Here is a 23,989-nt window from a genome sequence, read left to right as displayed (position 1 = left end):
GTTAGTTGTTAGAATATTGAAATACTTTTTTTAAAAAAATATACTCCCTCCGTTAATTTTTATTTGCAACTTTGGAGAACTTTACGGTTGACGAGGCAAAATTTGATAATGGTGATTAATGTATTATAGGGGTATGTAATTAAGGTGGAGAGAGAATGTTTGGATAATTAATTAACCACCCACTGTCACCACCAAGACCGGCCAACACCACCACCACCGCAACAAACCCCACGAAAGCACCACCACCCTCACGAAATCACCACCGTACCACCCACAAAAACCCAGGCCACCACCTCCAAACAACCCCACGAAATCCAAAACCCACCCACCAGAACCCAAATCTACGACTACCCACCAAAACCCAAATCCACGACCACCCACCAAACAAATCCACGACCACCCACCAAAACCCATCAACGGAACCACGAAAACCAACCCACCAGAAACTAAACCCCCAACTCGAACCCAAAACCACGACCCACACCGCCTTCACCACCACCACCTCCAAACAACCCCACGAAATCGACCTCTACGAAACCCACCACCACCTCAAACAACCCCCGTACCAGCCACAAAAACCCAGGCCACGATCTCCAAACAACCCCACGAAATTGACCTCTACGAAACCCACCACCACCTCCAAACAACCCCCGTACCACCCACTAAAACCCAGGCCACCACCTCCAAATAATTCCCACGAAATTGACCTCTACGAAACCCACCACCACCCCCACGAAATCACCACTGTACCACCCACAAAAACCCAGGCCACCACCTCCAAACAACGCCATGAATTCAACCTCTACGAAACCCACCACCACCCCCACGAAATCCACGCCCACAAACTCCCAAAAATCCAGCGAAATTGTTGAAGTTGAAGAGAGAGAAAGAAGATTTGTAAAAAAATCAAAGGGATAATGAGATTGAAAGAGGAGAGAGAAAATATGGGGGAAGATGAAGATGAATGAAGATGGTTTTGGGTTTCTTGAATTGAAGATGAAGAGTTGATGAATTAGATTAGGTTGGTTGGGGTGAAAATTGGGTGAGAATTAGTGATTAATAAAATCTGATTATAGTTAGTAAATTGTGTTTTAATTTTTTAAATGAGGGTAAAATTGACATTTGACTAGTTTTTTTTTTACTAAAAGAGGAAAGAAAATAGAAAGTTGCAAATAATTTTTAGCAGACTAAAATGGCAAAAGTTGCAAATAAAAATTAACGGAAGGAGTATATATATATATAAAGAGCTAAAATTGGAAAAAAAAAAATACAAATTACAATAATTTGTGCGTGATTTTGTCATAAATTAATTAATAACAAATAAGGAAAGATATTAAATGCTTAATTATTCTTAGCCCTAAGGGTTACATATAGCATTACCCTTAAAAAATCAATAAAAAAAAAAACCATATACGGACTATAATTTTTATTATCAAACATTACTTTTAAACGTTAATACATTTAACGTTTGAAAAACGCTACCTCTACCACTATTCACTACCTAAATAATTGCATTGTCGTACACTAACTTTTGCCTAAAACGCTATCATCATATATGGCCTAATTTTCGAAGATTTAGAGCAAATCAAAGAGCCGGGTTGGTCCAAATTTTTAGGCTTTTTTTAGGGTTGGATGCTTGCCTGTTTATTCGGCATAGTTCGATATTTAAACAAAAGGAAAGTTAACTTGAAATTTAAGGGTTTAGGTCTATTGCAAGAGATATATTTGCTACCTTAAAAAGCCAAATAGATTATTCTACCATAACAAGTCCATAATTTCTTTCATATTTAGATTATGACTAACCTAGTAACGAAGTCTTGGAAGCTTTTTGAAAAGAGAGAGAGAGAGAGAGAGAGAGAGAGAGAGAGAAAAAAAAAAAAAAAAAGGGTAGTAACAAGCTTCACTCTTGAATGCAAAATCTGTTTAAGCATTGGAAGTTATCTTCTTGCATGATATACGTACAAACTATGAATTTACACAAGCTTACTATTTTAATAAGAATTCAAATTTATGCAAATTACTTTGTAGTGTGCTTCATTTATTATTAATATCAAATTGAATACACTTTTGCAAAAAAAACATGTTGTCAACTAATAACATTGCGAATCATAGTTAAAGAGAGAGGTAGAGTACACATTTTGTCATGCTAACTGCTAAGTTACTAATTTAATACGGAGTAGTAGTTTGTGAAAATATTGATTTGATCAAATTTGGAAATATACTGTATACTAAATAGTATAAATATTTCACATAACAATACGAAAAGTCTATAACATTGTTGAAATTCTAAATAAAAGTCTGTAGCATTCTTGCAAATCAAATATGACTTACATTCACAAATAACTCTCAACTTCACTTAACTTTAAATACACCAAACTTAAAAATCTATTAGTCATAACAAAGTTTTTCGACTATTTATTTGTAAGTCTTAAATGGGTACATATTTATTATTATAAAGTTTTTAATATACTTCTCATGCTATTGAATCTGACGATGATACTTAGTAGAGCATGCACAAAAGTCATCATTTCTGCAACAAGAATTAAAAATGACATGTGTTAGAAATAATTGATTTTAATTAGATCAAATAATAAGACAAAATAGACGTATAAATAATAAAGGGTGAGGATTATACTTCAAAGCATATTAGTTACACTTGAATTCGAAGGGCTCCGCGGCAGTTTGAGATATCATCAATTGTTGCTCATCTAATTCTTTCTGTGATACAAGAAAAGTACAAACAAGTATGGAGTAACACGTTACATATATTTCCTAAAAAAAAAAGTTACATATATAATGGTCATTCAGTTACAAATATATATGTAGGTCAAATCATTTACTAAACTTCAATCCATAGTCATTTATAAATACATGGCATTTTAAAATTTTGAAATTAGTAATGGTTGATGAGTTTACAATAAACTAGCCTTTTGGCCCATGCAATGCACGGATTATTTACAGAAAATTGCATTGAAAGATGAGTGACGAAATATCAATAAGTCATTATAGATTTACAGGTATAATGTGTAATCGAATATATGATTAAAGAAATTAAATTGTTGGAATTTTAATTGAAAATAAGGCTTAAATAAAGGAGGTGGAGGGGCTAAAATTAAAGAGAGAAAAGGAAAAGGTTGGATTGAAGAGGGGAGATGAAGATGAAGTGTGCATGGAAGATGAGGTAAGTTTAATGAAAGAGTTACCAAAAAACTTAAAAACATTAATAATGTAAGAAGACATGTGGCACTTGGGTTAGAGAATAAGATAGAGAAGTGTAATGGGATGGGAACATGTGTTTTTCTGGTTAGAGTTTTTAAATACTTATAAGTATAGATATAAAATAACCTAAAAAGACAAAAGGAGGGTACGTAACAATTCATAAGTTTTGTAGTTTTGATCATACAAGGTAAGAGTGACTTTTAGATACGTACCTTGCGTTTGCGAATGTCTTGAAGGGTTTTCTGTAAACTTTGTTTCATCTCCATAATTTTTTCAATGCTAGTCACAGTTTTTGGATTCTCCCAGTAACTGCATTTAAATTTTGACTCAAAACAAATAAATCTTTGAAAATTCTGACTAATTATATGCTTGATTTAAGTAGTATACACTGGAATAAATTTATAAATTGACAATATATATACACATAGTAACTATATAATACCTCTTCTTTAGTTTGAGATCAGCAAGTTTCTTTTTTTTTTTCTCAATTAATTTTTGTCCCAAATCCTGTTTCATGACATCAAAATATATATATCAAGTTAACTCAAGATTTAATCGATTAAAAGATTAGAGAAGTAAATTAAACAAGAAAGGAAGATGTACTAACCTCCACTGTCTTGACTTTCCTGAAATTAATTAAAAAATTATATATTATCATCAATATATTATCATCAATTTCTCTCTCATCAATATAAATTAAATAAATAATTAATACAAGTATATATATTCTTGTGTGTTTGTGTATGTGCTCTAAAACTGAAATTACTATTAATATGTAATTGTGTGTGTGTTTTGTTTGGTAAGGTATTTTGTTGGAGATTGGAAAATGGCCCTATTTACCTCTTAACCCCAACTTATAAAACACTTTATACACGTACAATTTAATTTTAAATGTTTTGTTATATAATTATTACTGCAATGTCCACTTCTTCAATCTATCCGAAAACAAGTACTTTTTTTTTTGAGACAACGAAAACAAGTACTTAATGAACAAGAATCGAACCCTAAGATAGGCTCACAGTAAGGGGAAGAGAGAAGCAACAATAATCAATGCTCCAATTTTGTTGATTCTTTTTACATGTATGGGCTTTGAATATGGTATGACAATAGTAATATACTACATTTGCATGAGTGCTTGCATTACGCTTTTTATTTGTTTAAAAAGAATAAGTACACAAGAAAGTAGGAAACTCTTCTCTCAAGACTGCAGTCATGCATTGTAACGTCGTAGAAAAAGAGAAGTATAAAGTATGAAGTGTATCATTTGAATCTAGGACAAAGAATCATACCATGCCTCAGAAAGGGTTTGTACATCTACAGTGTATCCTTCTTTTTGATAAGTAGTCTTGATTGTCTAATTACCACAAATGAAAAAATAACATATAATAATAATATATAATGCTCTCATAAAGCTTAAAGAAAAAGAAAACCAGTTATTATTTACTTACCTATAACAAAAAAAAAGGTGAATTAAATCATCTTAATTAGAAAAGTAAATAAAAATTCTTGATAAATTAATTGTACAATAACATCGTAAATAGAAGTTAAATTATCATTTGGGCTTATTCATCAATGAAATTTAGATATTTACCTGAAGGTTGTCAAGTCTCCTGAAAAGTATAATAAACAAATTTACGTAAGTGTATAACAAATTAATGGAAAGATGTAAAACAAAAGATATAGAGGAATTACAAAGTAAAACACTAACCTCTTTTCTCTATCACCATAAGGAATCATAGAAAACCTCATCATATTCACAAAATTACTGAAATTCAAAGACTAGAATAAAAGTTATTGTAATACAAAGGGTATAGAGAAGAATTTGTTCTATTAATACGTCGTAGATTCAAATAGAATTCAATAAATTTTGCATGTAAATAAAATATATTTTCTAATTGCAAAATGAACGGCTATCATTCAAAGAACTATCCGAATTCACGAGACTTTTCTTTATAAGAAAAATTACCAACTTTTTGCTTAGTTGAATGTCTTTGGATATAAATCTTGCTTGTTGTGTTAATTAAGCTATAATATTCTTAAAGGCAAATAAGGAACAAAACTAATCTCCTAAAAGCTTAAATTGTAATAATCTGGCTAATTTTCCTTTTATTTTTTCATGTATGTTTTTTTAAGTACCGGTGTTTCTCATAGCGCGCCTGCTACATGTTTACTCATCATTTAATTAAATCTTATAAAATCGAAATTTAAGAACATTCATGGCTTCCAAAAATAAATATCAAATCATTTTATTATTGTTTCGATAATCCACAATTATATGAATATTTTTTAAGTATGTAACCGTGATAAATTTTATGATATGATACAAAAAAAAATTAAAAATTGATTGCATCTAAATCAAATATATAGCGTATTTCATAAATTTAAATTGATGAACGACTTTAATTCCAAGAACTATTCAAATTCTAAGACTTTCCTCAATAAAATAAAATACTTTATGCGTAGTTGAATAACAAATGTATGTTGTCAAAAAAAAATAATAAAAAAAGAATAACAAATGTATATTTATAAAAGTATGTGTAAAATAACAAAATAAAACCCTAGTTGGACGCTTGTAACATCTCGCGTTTGTTTAATTGTTCTTCCTTACATCACCGGTGTTGTTGATCTATCCTTTTAAGACTTATAACTATTGGTCTTTTTAACAGTGCACCAATTACACGATTACTCTCCACATCAATTAAGATCTTACATATATTTTTGGATTTTAAGAACGCGCATGGTGACCATTTTAAAATATATATATATATATATATATATATTATATATATATATATATATATATATATATATTATATATATATATATATATATATATATAATATATATATTATATATATATATCTATTGATGTTCTATTGTTTCAATCTTCAATTCATATCAAATTGTATCTCACTATATTTTAAGTATTAAATGTTAATATATATTATGAATGAAATGATACATACAATGCAAATAGATAAAGATTTGCTTGCCTATTTTTTCCCGTATGAAGACTAGGGATGCCGGTAGGAGAAACTCCAAGGAAAAAAACATCAGTTTCAGTAAGAAAACTCATTTCTTCAACTTTCTTTTCCACGATTGATTTATTCTGCAAGTAGTATTGTTCTCTTGATAGCTCCCCATTCAACTTCTCCAACTGCATCTTTGGTCTCACCATTTTTCTCTAAACTTCTTGATCACGCTTTTTTTTTTTTGGTAAGAAGAATTTATTATAAATTTTTATTGGAAGTAAGGATTTAAGTGATTTCAAGACTTAATATTAGATTAAAATGAAATTATGGAAGTAATATCGAATCACAGTGATGTGGATCAATTCAAGATTTTGGACATATGTAAATTGTACTTAATTTTTGGTAGAAAATCCAAACTGATACACATTACTTTTTGTGTTTTTGATATGTAATTCTTTTACTTAGGCCCCGTTCACTTCACCTTATTTTTGCTGAATTGAAATTATTTTTACTTAATTGAAATTAATTTTACTGAACTGAAATTATTTTTATTGAACTGAATTATTTTTTACTAATTTTACTGAACTGAAATTATTTGTTACTTATTTTCTGTTATATTTCTTCTTTAAAGTTACTGATCTTTACTGAACTTAACTTATCTAATCTAAACTGAACTTATTTTTGCTGAACTGAAATTATTTTTACTGAACTAAAATTATTTTTGCTGAATATTATTTTTGTAAGGTGAAATGACAGGGCCTTATACACTATTCATATACTCCAGTTTGACTAATTTAATTATTTATGGTAAACTTAAATATAATGCAAAATCTTATTAGATTTGCTTTAAATTATCATTTCATATTATCAAATTTTTATATAACTTTTACATACTGAAAATTGAAGATATTATTGCTTGAAATAATTAAGTAGTATCGTGAAATGAGAAATTAGCACTTTATTTATTTATTTATTATTTTTTTATTTTTTACGTTGTTGATAATTAGCAATTGTGTTCAATGATTATATATTAATTTGGCATGTGACCTCACAGTTGTTGTTTTTTTTTTTTTGATGCAAACAAGGGGCTAAGCCCCGCATGTGACCTCATGTTAATGTGCATGAAACACATATTTGAGTTCTTTTGAAAAAAAAAAGGTTAGTAATTCCTTGACAACCATTATAAGTGTCATCATCATTGGAGTTTGTATTTTTAATTATTTTAGGGTCAATAATCAACATTTATGTTTTAGATATATCACTTTTAAAAACACGGATTTTTAGGTCGTTTTTGGAGATGCAAAGAGATTGAGAGGGAAAAAAAAGAGGACCCGTGTAATATGAGAAAGATAAAGATAATTTATTAACTAAAACTAAAGAAATGATAAATTTGATTTGAAAGTTCCTTAGTTAAAAAGTGATGCTTCTAATGAAATAGATAAAGTATTTATGTTTAGATTTCTTTTCCATTAAATTATCCCTACTTTAAAGGATATATATAAATTTGATATAATAATAATAATAAAAAAAAAAAAAAAGAAAGCCATAAAAGGTTCATGAAAACAAGACAATATTAAGCTTAGGAAGTTAAACAAAATTGAGGAGTAAATTGGATCAATAAAAAATTCAAAGAGTAAAAAGGGATAGGTTGTTTAGAAGGTTGTGCATGTTCATCTATGTGCCAAAAATGAACATTATACAAAACATAATAAACACAAGGGTTAATAAAAAATTCAAAATTATCAATGTTAAGTTAAATAAATTTGAACAATAATAATTATTGAATAACCATCAATCAAATTCTGATTTATCCCAAATTTTCTATTCAACTTTTGGAAGGTTGTTAAGGCTCTTATTCAAATTTTTATTAGTCGCATTTCATCGTAAAAAATGAACATTTATAAGAACAAAATGAACATAGTGCTCAATTCATAATTATGACCATGAAGTTAAATAGATATGAGCTGTTTCTAAGACCTCCATCCTTCATTATTTATTTATTTATTTATTTTGGAGAGAACCATCCTTCATTTTTTTTTGATGGAAATATAGTTGCCTGTGTTATTAAGTTATTTCCAATTCCGTCAAGTGGTGAAGCTTTGGGGAAAGGAACTCAAAGTAACATGTTCCACATTACAACCAGTGTCCCTTCTTGCAGCAATATGGGCAACAGTATTACAATTACGCTTAACATAAGAAAAAGAACAGGTATCAAAATATAAACTATCTTTCCGTATATCATCAAATATAATATAAACCATCCTTCATTATTAGATTATCCCTAATTGTGTTTTTTTTTCCTCCTAACTAAAAATCTTAGTACCAATTTGACTTTTTTTACATCTTACTTTCACATAAAAAATCCCATCTGATGACAACCATCGATTAAAAAACGAACGATCAAGATCTCTTCTAATCCTCATATATAAATAATCCCTTAATTTCCCCAATTTTTCCCCAAAAAAATACAATTAAACAAGTAAAACTTCTGAATTTCGACAACCCTAATTCATCTTTCTCTCTCCTCGCTTCACTCACCAACTTCAATGGAGGTCGACAAAGCTCAGGAGCAACCATGTCCGCCGGAGGAGAAGCTCGACTCTCTCTCCATTACCACCGCCGCCGCAGAACCATCCTCTGCCACCGGGTAAACCACTGTACTTTTGCTTCATCTTCTCTCTCTTCATTTGAATTCATTTTAATGGGGTTTTCTTGATTTGGATGAAATAGGATGACATTGGAGGAACGATTTGAGATCATTAAGAGTGTTGGGGAAGAATGTATTCAAGAATCTGAGCTGATGTTGCTGCTTTCGAAGAAACCTGAGCCTATTTGCTATGATGGGTTTGAACCTTCTGGTCATATGCATATTGCCCAGGTTTGATTCTAATTTTATTGTTTTGTTTTCCAAATTTAGTGTTTTTATTTTGTTTTGTAGCTGGGAATTACTGTGTATGTGTTGGGGTGGGGTTTAAATGGATTAGTTTATGTTATATGAATGGTGATTTATATCGGATGTGGGTACGGGTACAGGTACGTGTTCAAGTGTTAAGACTAGTGTTGGAGTGTCGAGGATGTAACACGGGTACATAAGGGGTGAAATGAGGAGTAAGAATAACATAGACTACATTTAATACATAGAGTGGTTGTGCTGTCTTATGCTGCCAATTTGATAGATTGATAATAACATTTCAAAATAACAATGGCAAGCTATCGAATTATAATTTGCAAGGGGACGTTAGTTAAGTTGGAGTTGTATTTTTGAGTTGAAATCTCTAAGAGTTTAGTTACAAGGTCTAAAAAATTTACCTAGTTGATTAACATAGGCATTCTTTACAATACACGCGAACAAGCTAGTTGTTAGTAATTGTTCCAGTATAGAATATGGAGGTGCTTGTCGAGGTTGATCCCTGTCCCTGGCAACAAATGTTGGCTACCTCAGAGGTTATAGTCGAGGGAACCCCTCCGATGATGCTAAACAGCTATAGTTAAAATGATGTTTTAGAGAGAGGTGTGAGATTGTGGCCTCCAGTTTCAAAGCAGGATAACATCATCTGGCCGATAATCATGGGAGGTTTGCTCCTTCTGCTCTGGCCGGTCTGAGTAGTGAGGGTGCTCCACAATCTGCCTGGAAGGTGTGAACATTGGTCTGGGAGGTCCTACTTTAGGTTGGGAGGGTACATGAAAATTGGTTCCATCCCCTGCAGTAATGATGTGATTACCGAGGGTTTTGTTCATTTACTGGCCTTGTGTGTTGTGTTTAGTATTGGTGTTGTTCATTATGTTCAATCTACACATTCACTTGATGTAATATTGTGTGACCGGCCTGTAGTGTTTTCTAACCTTACCTTTATAGTTGGGCTAGTGAGCTATCAAGGTTTGTGATTGTGAATTATGCTAATGTTGGATTTCTGGTCTTGTTACCATTGTTATGTCCAGGGGCTATGAAGATAATAAACGTGAACAAGTTATTATCTGCCGGTTGTAGAGTAAGAATGTGGATTGCAGACTGGTTTGCCCAACTTAATAATAAAATGGGTGGTGATATTAAGAAAATACAAGATGTTGGGAACTATTTCATTGAAGTCTGGAAGGCTGCTGGAATGGATATTGATTCAGGAAAGGTTGAGTTTTTGTGGGCCTCCAAAGAAATCAATGAACGTGCACACGAGTACTGGCCTCTTGTGATGGATATAGCTGCCAAGAACAAGCTGCCAAGGCTCCAGAGGTGATTGGGGTTTCCATAAGATTTAGTTTTTATCAAGTTCATTCTCGTAATTAAGCTTATGGATGGACCATGCAACTTTTGCTTGTAGGTGCTGTCAAATTATGGGTCGTGAAGACCCAGAAGATTTAACTGGCGCTCAGATATTTTATCCATGCATGCAATGCGCTGATATCTTTTTCCTGAAGGTACACTATATTATGTTGTTAAGAGTATTCACTCACTTTTTTCAGTTGTACTGTTAAGTAGGATATTAATTGGAGCTAAGTTAATGTAATATGTACAAAGCTCTTGAAATTGTACCATATATATTCTGCCTTAAAGTCCACTATAGGGAGTGGAGTTAAAAGAACTTGTGCACACACTAACACTCAAATACAAGGTAGGATAATAAGCGTATGTTTTGAGAAATTGTGATCATGTGAAGATGATGCTTGTCTGAGTTGATCATACTCGTATATGCTACAAGATTCGCTTTCCTTCATTGCTCTTTTCAAATTCAGGGTGCTCAATAGATGTTATTTTGCAATATTATTAACAATGAACCTCTTTGTCATATGTTTAGCTTATGCAGTGACCATTTTATAACCTGGTGGCCTGTTGCTTGGTTTATGCTCTTTCTTTCCGCTGACATCCTTGTCAACTATTTTTGTTTAGGCCGTGTTTGCGTTATAGCTGGCTGATATGTTGTTGGCATAATGAGTACAACTTTAGTAACTCTGCACCTGTAATTTGTCTTGGCACCAGGCTTTGTAATTAAGAGTTGAATTGTTTGTTATTTTTGTGATAGTTGAGTTCTTTCCCTGTCTTTTGCATGTAGTTAAAATGTTAAATTCATGTTGACAATTATTTACCTATTTTTCTATATTTGTTTTGTTATTATGATAAGAATTGCCCTTCTTAACATTCCTTTTGTTCATTGCTTTATATGGAAAACTATTTTTTTTACTGTGATATTTAAATACAATTTTGTAAATAGGCGGACATCTGCCAGCTCGGCATGGACCAGCGCAAGGTCAATGTGCTTGCTCGGGAGTACTGTGATGATATCAAAAGAAAGCATAAGCCTATCATTTTATCACACCGTATGCATTTCTGCTTTGTATTCTTTTAAGTTATGTCAGCTAGGTTGTATCAAATATGATCATAAATTGGTTGCGCTGATGACTTATTTTAGTTTGTTTGATGGTGGCTCACAGATATGCTTCCAGGCTTGCTCCAAGGGCAAGAAAAGATGTCAAAGTCTGATGCGTCATCTGCGATTTTTATGGATGATTCGGAGGTATGATACTAGAGAGATCTTTGATCTGTAAATTGACTGATAAATAGTCAAAAGAAAAGCACTTTTTATTGATCAGCATTGTATTTTTGTCTGTATTTCTTAGGCTGATGTTAATTTGAAGATTAAGAAAGCTTACTGTCCACCAAAGATAGTTGAGAAAAATCCATGTTTAGAATATGTGAAATACATTGTATTGCCATGGTTCAAGGAATTTACTATTGACCGCGAAGCTGCATATGGTGGACCTAAGTAAGCCCTGCACCATTACTGGGTCTTGATTATGAAATACTTTGCTATTCTTATATTTGACTTACCTTTGCCATTCTACTGTCTATATTAGAACATACCTTACCTTTGAAGAAATAGTTGCTGATTATGAAGCAGAGGCATTGCACCCTAAGGACTTGAAATCTGCATTAACAAAGTCACTGAACAAAATTCTGCAGGTATATTTTTGATCTTGCAGAAATCCATTTGTTTTAATTGGTTAAGTACAATAGAGTTTTAAACATCTTCATTCATATTTCTATCAGCCTGTCCGAGATCATTTTGTCAACAATGAATATGCCCGAAATCTATTAAAGAAGATCAAGGTTTGTACATCTTTGTTACTTTTGTATAATTTACGCACTCATTTAAATCATTGGGGTTTTAACTTGATTTTTTTCCTATTTTCCAGAAGTACAAGGTCACCAAGTAGTCAACCACGAGGCCACCATTGATATCATCCATCATACCAACAAGGGAAAATTGTCAAAAACTACCTTGTTTTTTGTCAAGTTTGTGTATTGAATTTTTTTTGTCAAATAGTACCTTGATTTAACAAAAATATAAAAAACAGCATCTTGTGTCACTTTTCCGGTGAAAAAGTCAAGATTCCGTACATTGACTTTGTTTTATGGCTGGTTTCTGCTTTTCACGCTGTAACTCACTCTCTTTTATAAAGTGATTTTCAAAATTTCTCCCTTATTTTCCCACCATCTTCATCTCTGTCTCTTGCATCTCCCTTCATTTACCGATTCATGGTTTTGTTATTATTTCGTCCTTGCCAGTCGCTATGTTAAATTTAACATCGTTATGTTCAACATAAAGTGAGTTACAAGTTTTTTCCCGTGAAGTACTACGTACATAATTAAGGACTTGTTAAAATAATCTATAAGATTATTGAGAACAGATGCTCTATTATGTCACCTGGCTAATAAATCTTTACTACATTTGACATCACCTTTACCCTAAATTAAAATAAAGCAAAATGTTTAGTCAAAGTATGGTGTGCAAAAGCTTATAATAAATTCAATAATTTTAAGTTAATGTTTAATGGTCAAGTTAAAATACTAAACTTTTTTGCATGCAATTCTAAAATCCATAATAGAGGCTGATGAAAGTATGAAATTGGTCCAGTGGTCCTCTAGGTTCTCAATTACTGTCACGAGCTGATGAAGCCCCGAAATAAGAAATTTGCCTTGGAATATGAGGAAACTCCACTTAATCAATTTGATAATTAAATGACAAAATGGTAAATAAAACAACATAAATGTCCAGTTAGCATGTCATTTTCGTAAATATATCAACAACAGTGGGACCCATATTTAATAAAAAGTTTTCTATTTATTTACAATTTTGACATTTGATAAACAAATTATGTTTATCATATTGATAAACTGGTATTTTCTGCTTGAATATATCTCTAGCTAGCACTTCTAATTCTACTACATTAATCTAGATGATATGATTGTATACGAACAACCGATATTTGACAAAATAACGATCAAATTCTCATCAATAAATCAATTTGTACTAGACTACAGAGAGAACGTATGATCAATAAATCAATTTGTACTAGACTACGGATCATCGTCGTCTGAATATTTAACCTTGACTTGGCAAATTAGAGAGGATCTTGGAAGATTCAATAATATTTGATAAACAGCTTTCTCTTGTTCTGAGCTCATCATATAATTCAACTTAATTATCATCTCCTTCAAGGTTGTTGCAGCTTTCCAAATATAAGCTACCAATTTGATATCTCAAAAACTATCAAATTAAACACTAAATTTTAAGAAGAAGGAGAAGAATAGAACAATAATGAGCTTCATTACCTCCCTAAAACATAATGACTTCAACTTAGGAGCACATTTTAGTAACTCGTACCAATTTTCGAGCTCAAGCTCTAAATGGGTCAAGTTCTGTAAGATTGGTAGCTTATTCTACAAGAAAATAAACAATTTTGTTAATCACACAACTATAGTCTATGATAAGCAACTCGAAAAGTCGATCAAGTAAAATTTGCCAAAGCAGTGCAAGAGGATGGATGACATTACCTTAAGTTTTGCTGATTGTTGAGTTGTCACAACTGGAAAACAACCATCTTGACAAAACTTTGCCTTACTTAGCAACGTTACATCATCAAAGTCACAAAATGTCTGTATTCTTTGAAAGATTGTAATGCACCTTAAGGTTTGGTGCTTTAACACTAATGCATAAATCACCTGCTCCACATGTAGAATAGCCTGTATTATTTCTAACGACTTCAGGGTCAAAGACTCGATGTAAATAGTGTCGTCGAAACCACAACCCTCTCGAACAACAAGCTCTTTAAGTACAGGGCAACCTACAAGTAACCTCTTGAGAAATTGATCTCCTGGAAACCCCACACTATCCACAAGATCGGATAGATAAAAAGGATTTTGTGTGTCCTCAAGATAAAAGTTGCCGAGTTTTAAAACCTTGAGTGTTTGTCCATAAAGAAATTCTCTAGGCAAAAACACAGGATCACCTCCACACAAGTTCATATCGAGCTCACAGATGTTGCGCCATTTGATAGCATCCATCCATGATTCCGAGTTGGGGTTTAGGTGGAAATTGAAGAAGCAACAAAAATGTCGTAGATATGATACATTATTTTCAAGTAGAATTTTACTCATAAAATTCATGCAATTAGTATACTCCTCTTCACTCATATCATCTACATTACGCGTTATCATATCAGTAAAATCAAGTGCAGGGACTTGGGTCCATAGATACTTCCATCTTCGTGACAATAACATAGCAAACTTTCTTGGAAGGAAAGATAAAATATGACATAAAATTGTGTCATGTAGATTACTCAAGTAATCTATCTTTGTAGAATCATCCTTCATTAGCCTTCGCTTCATCCTCTATAAGATAACAATCAAAGATAAAAATAGGAAAAAACAACAATATATATCAGAACCTTAATCTCAAATAAATCAAACAAGAAGTAATGAAATAGATAGCCCTAAACCCTTTAGATAATAAGTTAAAAGGATCACACTATAGAGCTCACGGCTCACCATTGATTTTTCATCTCCTCACTGCTTAATTTGCGTGCCTATTTCAAATGTGTCAATAAATTTGAGACGTAAAAAGTATATAAACCAGGTACGTACTCCATATCGTATACTACTTTCAAAAAATAAAATAAAAAATTATTAGGCTACATTAGCAACATATCATGATCCTTGAAAATAATTAGGCTTTTTATATATATATATTAAAAAAGAAGTTTTAAATGACAATATATTTTCTTAATTAATTAAAATCATACGACATGTATAATTAACATTAACAATAATGAAAAACAAATTTAATAAAATCAAACAAAAATTAATTGGGGAATCCAAATACATAGATTATAATTAGTTGATTTCAAATTAAAATCAACCAGTAATTTTTTTATTCAAAAGCTATTAAAAAAGGTTATAAAATCACGTAGTAAAGCTTAAGACAAACCTTTGACAGGGGTAGCTACTGATGCGAAAACTGTATAGTTAAATTGGAGAATTATTTGTTCATCGTCAACTCTAATTAAGCCAATGACATTGATTATCAATTGATTGAATATGAAGTGAAGAAATTCACCACGGTGGATTTCATAATAATAAATTGGATATAAAGAATGCATTAGGGTTAGTTAGGGAAGAAACCCTAATTTATAAAAAGTAATTAGTACTTACTCTTGGAGCAATGAAGCCGAGTTTGCATCCTGGAAGCGACCGCCGTATCATTATTTATTCGGATTTTTCACCATATACCCTTAAGTTTGTTGTTTATTCATCATATACCCCTGAACTTTTTTAAATTCATCATATACCCTCAAGTTTTCACAAAATGTCTAATGATTGTTAAATTCGTCAGTCGTTAGGGTTAATTATGACCCAAAACCACTCTAAATACATTCCCTTACCCCCTAAACATCCTATATTCCTTTTTCCCATTCCAAAAAATACCCCAAATTTTCTTTTCTCATCCCCAAAATCAATGGGGATGGGGGAGAGATCTAAGGTGGTTTCGATGCATAATTAACCAAATTCCACTCATCTTACTGTTATTAGGGGTATATGGTGAATTTTTGTAACAACTTAGGGGTATATGGTGAATTTGAAAATTTTCAGGGGTATATGATGAATAAACAAAAAAATTAGGGATATATGGTGAAAAATCCGTATTTATTTCTCTATGATGGATAATGAATTAATGATTCACTTTACTCAGTATTTTTTTCGTTATAGAACGGGAGATTTTAAAGATCACAAAATTTCAAACAAGTAGCTGGCCACATTGTGTGGTCAGCTAGGATATATGGACATTTCATCTAACTATCGTGTTCATATCGGACACCGTGTCAGACACTGACATTCGTGGGACACACGACGATACGTCTCGGACCGAATCCTACTATGATATGGGTTGTTTAATTTTTTTAATGAGAAAATTTAAGTAAAGTAAGATAAAAAGCAATTGTTAAATAATATGGATCTCTTCCTATATAGCTGATTGTGATCTAATGAGATGACGGAAAGACAAATTAAATTCTTTTAAAAAAAATATATATTATATGAATTTTACACCCCGTACCCATGTCCCTTATTTTGATATATACGTTTTTCCATATCCGTTTCGTACCCTTGTGCAACCTAGGTGCCCAACCATATTTCTTTTTTTTAAAAGAATGGTCGGGGTTACTCGGTCAGTCAGAGATTAGTCGGCCAGTCATGGGTTACTCGGTTGGCCAGAGGTTACTCGACCAGTTAGAGGTTGCTCGGTTGGTCAAGGGTTACTCGGTTAGTCAAGGGTTACTTGGTCACGGGTTACTCAGTCGGTCAAGGGTTACTCGGTCAAGAGTGATTTGATCAGGGATTACTCGATCGATCAAGGGTTACTCGTGTGTTAAATGGCCACACGATATGGCTAGCAATTATCTTTGCAATATGATAAAGTCCAAATCAGCTACCCTCTCTTTCAATACGCAGCTCAAAGCAATGTTTTCAAATTAGCGGCTTGAAGGCAAAACTGCTCATTGAACCCGCTCCTAATCAAAACAGCAAAATTTGATTTTGTAACCTCACAATAGATAAATCCGAACCAACCACACTAAAACTTGTTTGATTCTATAGATACGGAGTAAAATAATTGATACTACGTACAAAGTACTCCGTATAACAACGGTATAATAATAATGAATCATACGGAACATTATTGGGAAATAGATTGCGACAGTCCGTCTACGCTACTGCACATACTTGATTTCTTTACCAAATAAAAAACCACACTTCACACTTGACACTCCACTACTCCACTCTAAACGTCTGAAGTCTTGCCCTTAATTGCGTTCTCCAAAACATAAACAAAAACAAATAAACTATGAACATCTTCAATCTTCTTCTTCTTCCTTCTTATATCTAATTTTTATTATTCCCACTTTCTTCTTCCCCACTTTTTTAATGGCAACGGCTATTTTTCTTGTCTTCCTCTTGTTCACCACCTTCATTTCCTCCGCCGTTTCGGCTCCGGTGACGGAGGTTGACTCACTGCTAGCCTTTAAGAACAATCTCAATGACCCACTTGGCGCTTTAGACGGCTGGGATGCGTCCACGTCACTTGCTCCCTGTGACTGGCGTGGTGTTACCTGTTCTTTTAGCAAAGTTCAGGACCTCCGTCTTCCACGGCTTCAGCTCTCCGGCGAAATATCGCCGGAGCTTGGGAATTTAAAGCAGTTGCAGGGGTTGAGCCTGCACTCTAATAATTTTCATGGGTCGATTCCCGGTTCGCTTTCGTCTTTGCCTCTGCTTCGTGCTCTTTACCTTCATAATAATACCCTTTCCGGAGATGTTCCGCCGGGGATTCTCGAGATGAAGAATATTCAGGTTGTTAATCTCTCCGGTAACAACCTGTCGGGCAGAATCCCCGGCGGAATTTCTGATAGTGTCCGAGTGCTGGACCTTTCTTACAACGGATTCTCCGGACAAATCCCGGGGAATTTCTCAAAGGGGTCGCAGCTCAGGCTGATCAATCTGTCGTCAAATAGGTTTTCCGGTGAGATTCCGGCGAGCATTGGTGGGCTTCAGTGGCTGCAGTACTTGTGGCTCGTCTCGAATCTTCTCGTGGGAACGCTGCCTTCGGCGATCCTCAGCTGTACCTCGCTTGTTCATATCTCGGCAGAGAACAATTTCATCTCCGGCAATGTTCCGGCGACGATTGGAGCAATGCCGTTGCTGGAGGTACTTTCTCTCTCCTCTAATAATCTCTCTGGTATGGTCCCTGCCTCTGTGTTCTGTAATGTATCAAGCCCTAGGTCGCTTCGATTTGTTTTTCTGAGCAACAATGCGCTCACAGGTGTCGCAAAGCCGGGTTTAGGCTGTACTTTTAAGGGTAGTTTGGAGATTCTAGATGTTCACGGGAATCGCATTGTTGGCGAGTTTCCGAGTTGGGTGGCGGATATCCCAACGTTGAGGATTTTAGATCTTTCTGGAAACCTCTTCACGGGTTCACTTATCGCGAACTTTGGGAATTTGACGAGATTAGAGGAGCTTAGAGTGGCTAATAATTCTCTAACTGGCCAAATTCCTGGTCAATTAGGACAATGTAGGGTGTTGAGGGTTCTTGATCTTGAAGGAAATCAATTTTCTGGGAAAATTCCTCGGGTTTTCGAAAATTTGAATAAATTGAGGGTTTTGTCATTAGGGAGGAACAGATTTGTGGGTTCAATTGATATTGATGTGGGTAGCATTCAGAGTTTGGAAGTATTGAATTTGAGTGAAAATGAGTTGACTGGAGTGGTCCCAGATGAAGTGCTTCAACTCAGTAATTTGACTTCTTTGAACCTTAGTTTTAATAAATTTTCTGGGCAGATTCCTGTGAGAATTGGGGATATGAAGAATTTAATGGTCTTGAATATGAGTCATTGTGGGTTTTCGGGTCCGATTCCGGCTAGCATTGGGAGTTTGATGATGCTAAGAGTTTTAGATTTGAGCAAGCAGAATATTTCTGAGAATTTGCCTGCTGAGTTATTTGGGCTGCCTAATTTGGAGGTTGTTGCATTACAGGAGAATAGTTTACAGGGGAATAGTATTGAGGGATTTAGTAGTTTGGCTGGTTTGAGATACTTGAATCTTAGCTCTAATTCACTCTCTGGTGATATTCCGGCAACTTTTGGCTTCCTCCGGTCCTTGGATGTCCTTTCTCTATCGGAGAATCGATTATCAGGGAACATTCCACCACAGCTTGGCAATTGTTCAGAGTTAGAAGTGCTTGAACTTGCCTGGAATCATTTAGCGGGCAATATTCCGAATTCTTTGTCAAGGTTATCTCAGTTGAAGGTACTTAATTTGGGTCATAATAATTTGAATGGTAGTATTCAGGATGAGATTTTCAATTCCTCTAATTTGCAGTATTTGGCCTTGGATTCGAATCATTTATCAGGTTCCATACCAAGTTCATTATCAAATTTGCTACACCTTAGAACGCTGGACCTCTCATCAAACAATTTGAGTGGCTCCATTCCAGAAAATATCACCCATATTCCCACCTTGCTATATTTAAATTTGTCTTCTAATCATCTTGAAGGAGAAATCCCGAAAACCCTAGGTACTCACTTCAATGATCCCTCATTATTTGCAAACAACAGCAACCTATGTGGGTCTCCATTGAAGAATGCGTGTCCATCTGTGGGAAAGAAAAAAAGGTCGATATTGCTTATTGCTGTAGCTCTAGCTGGGGTTCTCGTCCTAACACTATGTTGTTGTGGCTACGTTATAAGCCTCCTTCGTTGGCGCAAGAAGCTCAAAGAAAAGGCAACCTGGGGAGAGAAGAAACCTAGCACACCGAGAAGAAGCTCTAAAAGTAGAAGCAGCAGTGAAAGTGGTGTCCCAAAGCTAGTCATGTTCAATAACAAGATAACATTGCCTGAAGCCTTAGAGGCAACAAGGCAATTTGATGAGGAAAATGTTCTAAGCAGAGGAAAGTATGGGATGGTATTCAAGGCCTCATTTAATGACGGAATGGTCCTGGCTATCCGAAGATTACCTGATGGACTCCTTGAAAATCGAGTCTTCAAGAAGGAGGCTGAGATGCTCGGGAAAGTGAAGCACAGGAACCTCACTGTTTTAAGGGGGTATTATGCAGGTCCACCAGATATAAGACTCCTAGTTTACGACTACATGCCTAATGGTAACTTGGCTACTCTTCTTCAAGAAGCATCACACCATGATGGGCATGTTCTAAATTGGCCGATGAGGCATTTGATTGCCCTTGGGATTGCTCGAGGGATCACATTTTTGCACACCTCAGAAATGGTTCATGGGGATATCAAGCCTCAGAACGTGCTATTTGATGCTGATTTCGAAGCACATTTGTCAGAATTTGGACTAGACAGGCTGACATTTGCAACACCAATTGAAGCCTCGACATCAACTCCATCAATTGGAACACTTGGTTATGTAGCCCCGGAAGTAATGTCAACAGGTCAAGTTACCAAAGAAGGGGATGTGTATAGTTTTGGGATTGTTTTGTTAGAAATATTGACTGGGAAAAAGCCAATTATGTTTGAGCAGGATGAGGATATTGTGAAATGGGTCAAGAAACAGCTGCAAAAGGGTCAAATTTCCGAGTTACTAGCCCTGGGTTATCTCGAACTTGACCCGGAATCATCCGAGTGGGAGGAGTTTTTACTTGGTATCAAAATTGGTCTCCTCTGCACTGCAGTCGACCCAAGTGATAGACCGTTAATGGGAGATATCGTCTTTATGCTTGAGGGTTGTCGGGTGGGGCCTGATATCCCTTCCTCAGCAGATCCGACTCGTCTCCCTTCCCCAGCTGGGTAAGACTGTAAGAGAGTAGACACCCTGCTGGCTGCTGTCAACCAGTTTAGTTTTCTTAAACATGTTAATTTTTTTTCTGTTTTAACACAATGTATTGGTGCTATTGATTTGTTTGTTAGGTTGTGCCTTGAATTCTAGTAGTTTAGTTCGGCTCATTTTAGTGTAGAATCCGGGTTCGATTTGAAAAACCCGTGTTTGCGCTGCAACAGATTCCAGTTGTTAATTCATTGAGTCATTGTAGCATGCGCAAGACTTTTGTGTTCATTTGCCGGGGTTGCAATGCTCCTTTTTTTAAAGTCAATGTTTGCATTCACAAGCAAGATAATATTCATTGGATTCAAATCAAAACTTTATATCAACTTCAATTCAAATTCAAATCAATAGTAGGCCCCAAAGTGAATTATTAATTGATAATTATCTTCTAAAAAGGCATAATAGCTCTTCTAAAAAGGCATAATAGCTAAGTCTAGAATGAGTGGAAATTTTGCCTGTTTTTTGTTTCCTACTAATTTATTGTTTAGTTAGAATATTTGTCTGTAAATTTATCGAAGTCTTCTTTGTTATTTTGGCAGCACACTCCCCCTGAAGGCGTGAATAAAATTAATTCTGATGTTGCTTTTTTTTTTTTTTTTTTTTAAGAATGAGAGAATGGGTTTTGAGGGGTTACTAGAGATGCTACTGGTGATGTTGCAACGTGTGTGCAGCTTGGTCTAGTGATGACAGTTGAGGTTGGTGAAGCTCTTGCGATGCTGACATTCCCTCATGATCTCATATGATGCAGGCTTTCGGAACTTCATTCTTGAAACTGATAATAGTAAGCTCCATAGTCACTTGAAGCAGGGAGTGTGTCATCCATCTGAATTCGGGCATATACGGAAAGATATCCGTAGTATGGCTGCTCTGTGTGCCTTTGTTTCCTTTACTTTTTTTAAAAGAGGGGGAAATAAATGTAGCCCACTCTTTTGCTAAACTAAACAGGAACTTTGAGAATGTGAGAGTACGGCTTGAAGAGTATCCTAGTGATAATCATAGTCTGACTTAGAGGCCATTTCTTCTTAATATAATCTGATTGTTTGGTGTTAAAAAAAAAAAAAAAAACAGGGCAGCTTTAAATTCTAAAAATGTGCCTATTTTTTGAGAATTTGGTGGGAAATTTAATAGCCCATAGTATAGTACGAGTATATGTTTTGAAAGCAACAAAACTGTTACCAGAAAGCTGCAGCTGAGTACATAAATAAATAAGCAGTACCTTTGTTGTCCTCATAATTGCTTTGGTAGCACCTTGTCCTGCCCTCATAAAATCATAAGTTGTCCTTTTCTAAATGATAATGCAACATTGATTCAAAACAAATTATTGGCATGCACCTATAGTCAAATATTACCTCCGATTTTTTTTTTTTTTTTTTTAAATCATAATACTTTTGTTTTATAAGATCGTGACAAGCTTATAACCTTACCTATTTTACCTACAATATATGTACATTTGTCACTTTATTTAAATCTATTCGACTCTTTGAAAAAAAAAAAAAGGATTGAACACATACCTAAAAAAAATCGTCTCAATCCCTAGTCCTAAAAATTGCCCCATTTTTATCCATCCTAATAAACAAATTGCCCTTGTTTAATACTCTCTATTTCATATACTAATTACTAAACTGCGTACAAATCTAGCTACCCACTCAATACAACTAAGCAAGATAGTTAAATGAGGAACACTTGGTGGGTACTTGGTCTGAGACTCTGAGCTATGGTAAAATAAACCAAGTGGACCATAACCTATTGAATGATGCGTGGATTATTAAGAGCTGCACCTTACAGTATTTCTGGGCCGACAATTGGCGACAAGTGCTGCAAATGCACAGAACCAACTTGGTTGCATTGTGCCAATCAAATGGGCTTGGGCTACACAATTTACATACATGTGTTTTGAAGCAGCTTGGTTCATACAACTGTACAACTCTTGCCAACAACATGCCTGTATTTATAAGGCCACCTGAGTGCTGAGACTACAACTCATGTGGGCTTTGGTGAGTTATGTCTAAGGCTAGTCAAAGTATATGACAAGCTTAGCTTCATATATATGTTAAAATCGTGCATTGATTAGCGTGAAAGTCGAAATACTCGTAATGAAACAAAGGGAGTGATTAGACCAAGTAATCTTCTCTAATTGTATTGTAGACTTTGCATTAGACCAAGCAATTCATATTCTGGCCTATGACCAGGATTTCGAGTTAATTACGTGTTGTACATCTATGGTTTACTGTATTAACAATATAATATCATTGATCATAAATTTTATCGTACAAGTAATAGTTTGTTGAAGTTAATAATTTATGGTACTGTAAAACAATTAATTAATACTTGACTCTAATTATGCAAAAAATAATACTAATAGAATAATACATCACAGTATCACACTAAATTCATATAATAAATTTAGTTTCAAACTTCTAGCAACGGTTTATGTTCTTCTGACATGAAAGTGTGCCAATATAATTGGAATTAATAATAACTTATCAAAGACAAGAAAAGAAATTCATAAATATTATTTAGACAAATAATGTTTTAATATGACTCCGTCGTTCAAATAAGCATACCAAACGGGGCTAAGAATTCTGTCCGAATTAACCTCTACTTAAATTAAAAATAAAACAAAGGATCTCATTATTAGTTAAAAGAAAATAAAAAATAATAATAATAATAAAAAAAAAAGAATATTCCTTGATCACTTCTTCATGATTTTTTAATATTTTGTCAATTTTTCTCTCACAAAAAGATTTCACGTGTAAAAATAAAAAAAAAAAAGTGACGAAAGGAGTATTACTTCAGGTAAATAAGACTACTTAAAAATTTCAAATATTACGCATTGCCATAGCATGGAGTGCTTTAACAAGAGGTACGTAATAAGCTGGTTTAGTTAGCATGCAATTGCACAAATTCTCTTCAAACTCCATGCACTTTTCTACATCTTCCTCACTTTTGGCCGCTTTTATACAATTGAAATAAGGAGTCGCTTCTTTCTTGCACCCGCCTGCTTTGATTAACAAGCAAAGCCCGCAGTCCGTCTCGTCGTCGTCAAGATTGTCATCGTTATCGTTGTCGTCCTCGCTTAATTTTATATCTAGCAGGGCATCAAAAGAACTTTTTCTTTTGAGTTTTTGGATCTTCCGGC

General features: G+C 34.1%; 3 protein-coding genes across 3 annotated transcripts; 2 read left to right on the top strand and 1 right to left on the bottom strand.

Moving 5' to 3' along the window:
* Positions 1–8,638: 8,638 nt before the first annotated feature.
* Positions 8,639–12,675, top strand: LOC110709869 (tyrosine--tRNA ligase 1, cytoplasmic-like). The gene is made up of 10 exons (XM_021888138.1): positions 8,639–8,838; positions 8,922–9,070; positions 10,131–10,419; positions 10,508–10,604; positions 11,396–11,501; positions 11,616–11,698; positions 11,802–11,947; positions 12,039–12,144; positions 12,232–12,291; positions 12,378–12,675. The coding sequence occupies exons 1-10, from the start codon at positions 8,738–8,740 to the stop codon at positions 12,396–12,398; spliced, it is 1,158 nt and encodes a 385-aa protein (XP_021743830.1). The 5' UTR covers positions 8,639–8,737; the 3' UTR covers positions 12,399–12,675.
* A 1,004-nt stretch (positions 12,676–13,679) lies between these two features.
* On the bottom strand, positions 13,680–14,529 carry LOC110709691 (probable FBD-associated F-box protein At1g32375). The gene is made up of 3 exons (XM_021887913.1): positions 14,020–14,529; positions 13,798–13,905; positions 13,680–13,709 (listed from the first exon to the last, which is right to left on the bottom strand). The coding sequence occupies exons 1-3, from the start codon at positions 14,527–14,529 to the stop codon at positions 13,680–13,682; spliced, it is 648 nt and encodes a 215-aa protein (XP_021743605.1).
* Positions 14,530–17,098: 2,569 nt separating this feature from the next.
* Positions 17,099–22,151, top strand: LOC110709868 (probable LRR receptor-like serine/threonine-protein kinase At4g36180). Its single transcript, XM_021888137.1, has 2 exons — positions 17,099–20,816; positions 21,457–22,151. Exons 1-2 carry the CDS (start codon positions 17,443–17,445, stop codon positions 21,485–21,487), a joined length of 3,405 nt encoding a protein of 1,134 aa, XP_021743829.1. The 5' UTR covers positions 17,099–17,442; the 3' UTR covers positions 21,488–22,151.
* Positions 22,152–23,989: the final 1,838 nt, after the last annotated feature.

Source organism: Chenopodium quinoa, unplaced genomic scaffold (assembly GCF_001683475.1).
Source record: "Chenopodium quinoa cultivar QQ74 unplaced genomic scaffold, ASM168347v1, whole genome shotgun sequence".
In the NCBI taxonomy this organism is placed as follows: domain Eukaryota; kingdom Viridiplantae; phylum Streptophyta; class Magnoliopsida; order Caryophyllales; family Amaranthaceae; genus Chenopodium; species Chenopodium quinoa.
Note: the sequence above shows the minus strand (reverse complement) of the source record. Positions and strands in the feature narration are given on the sequence as shown.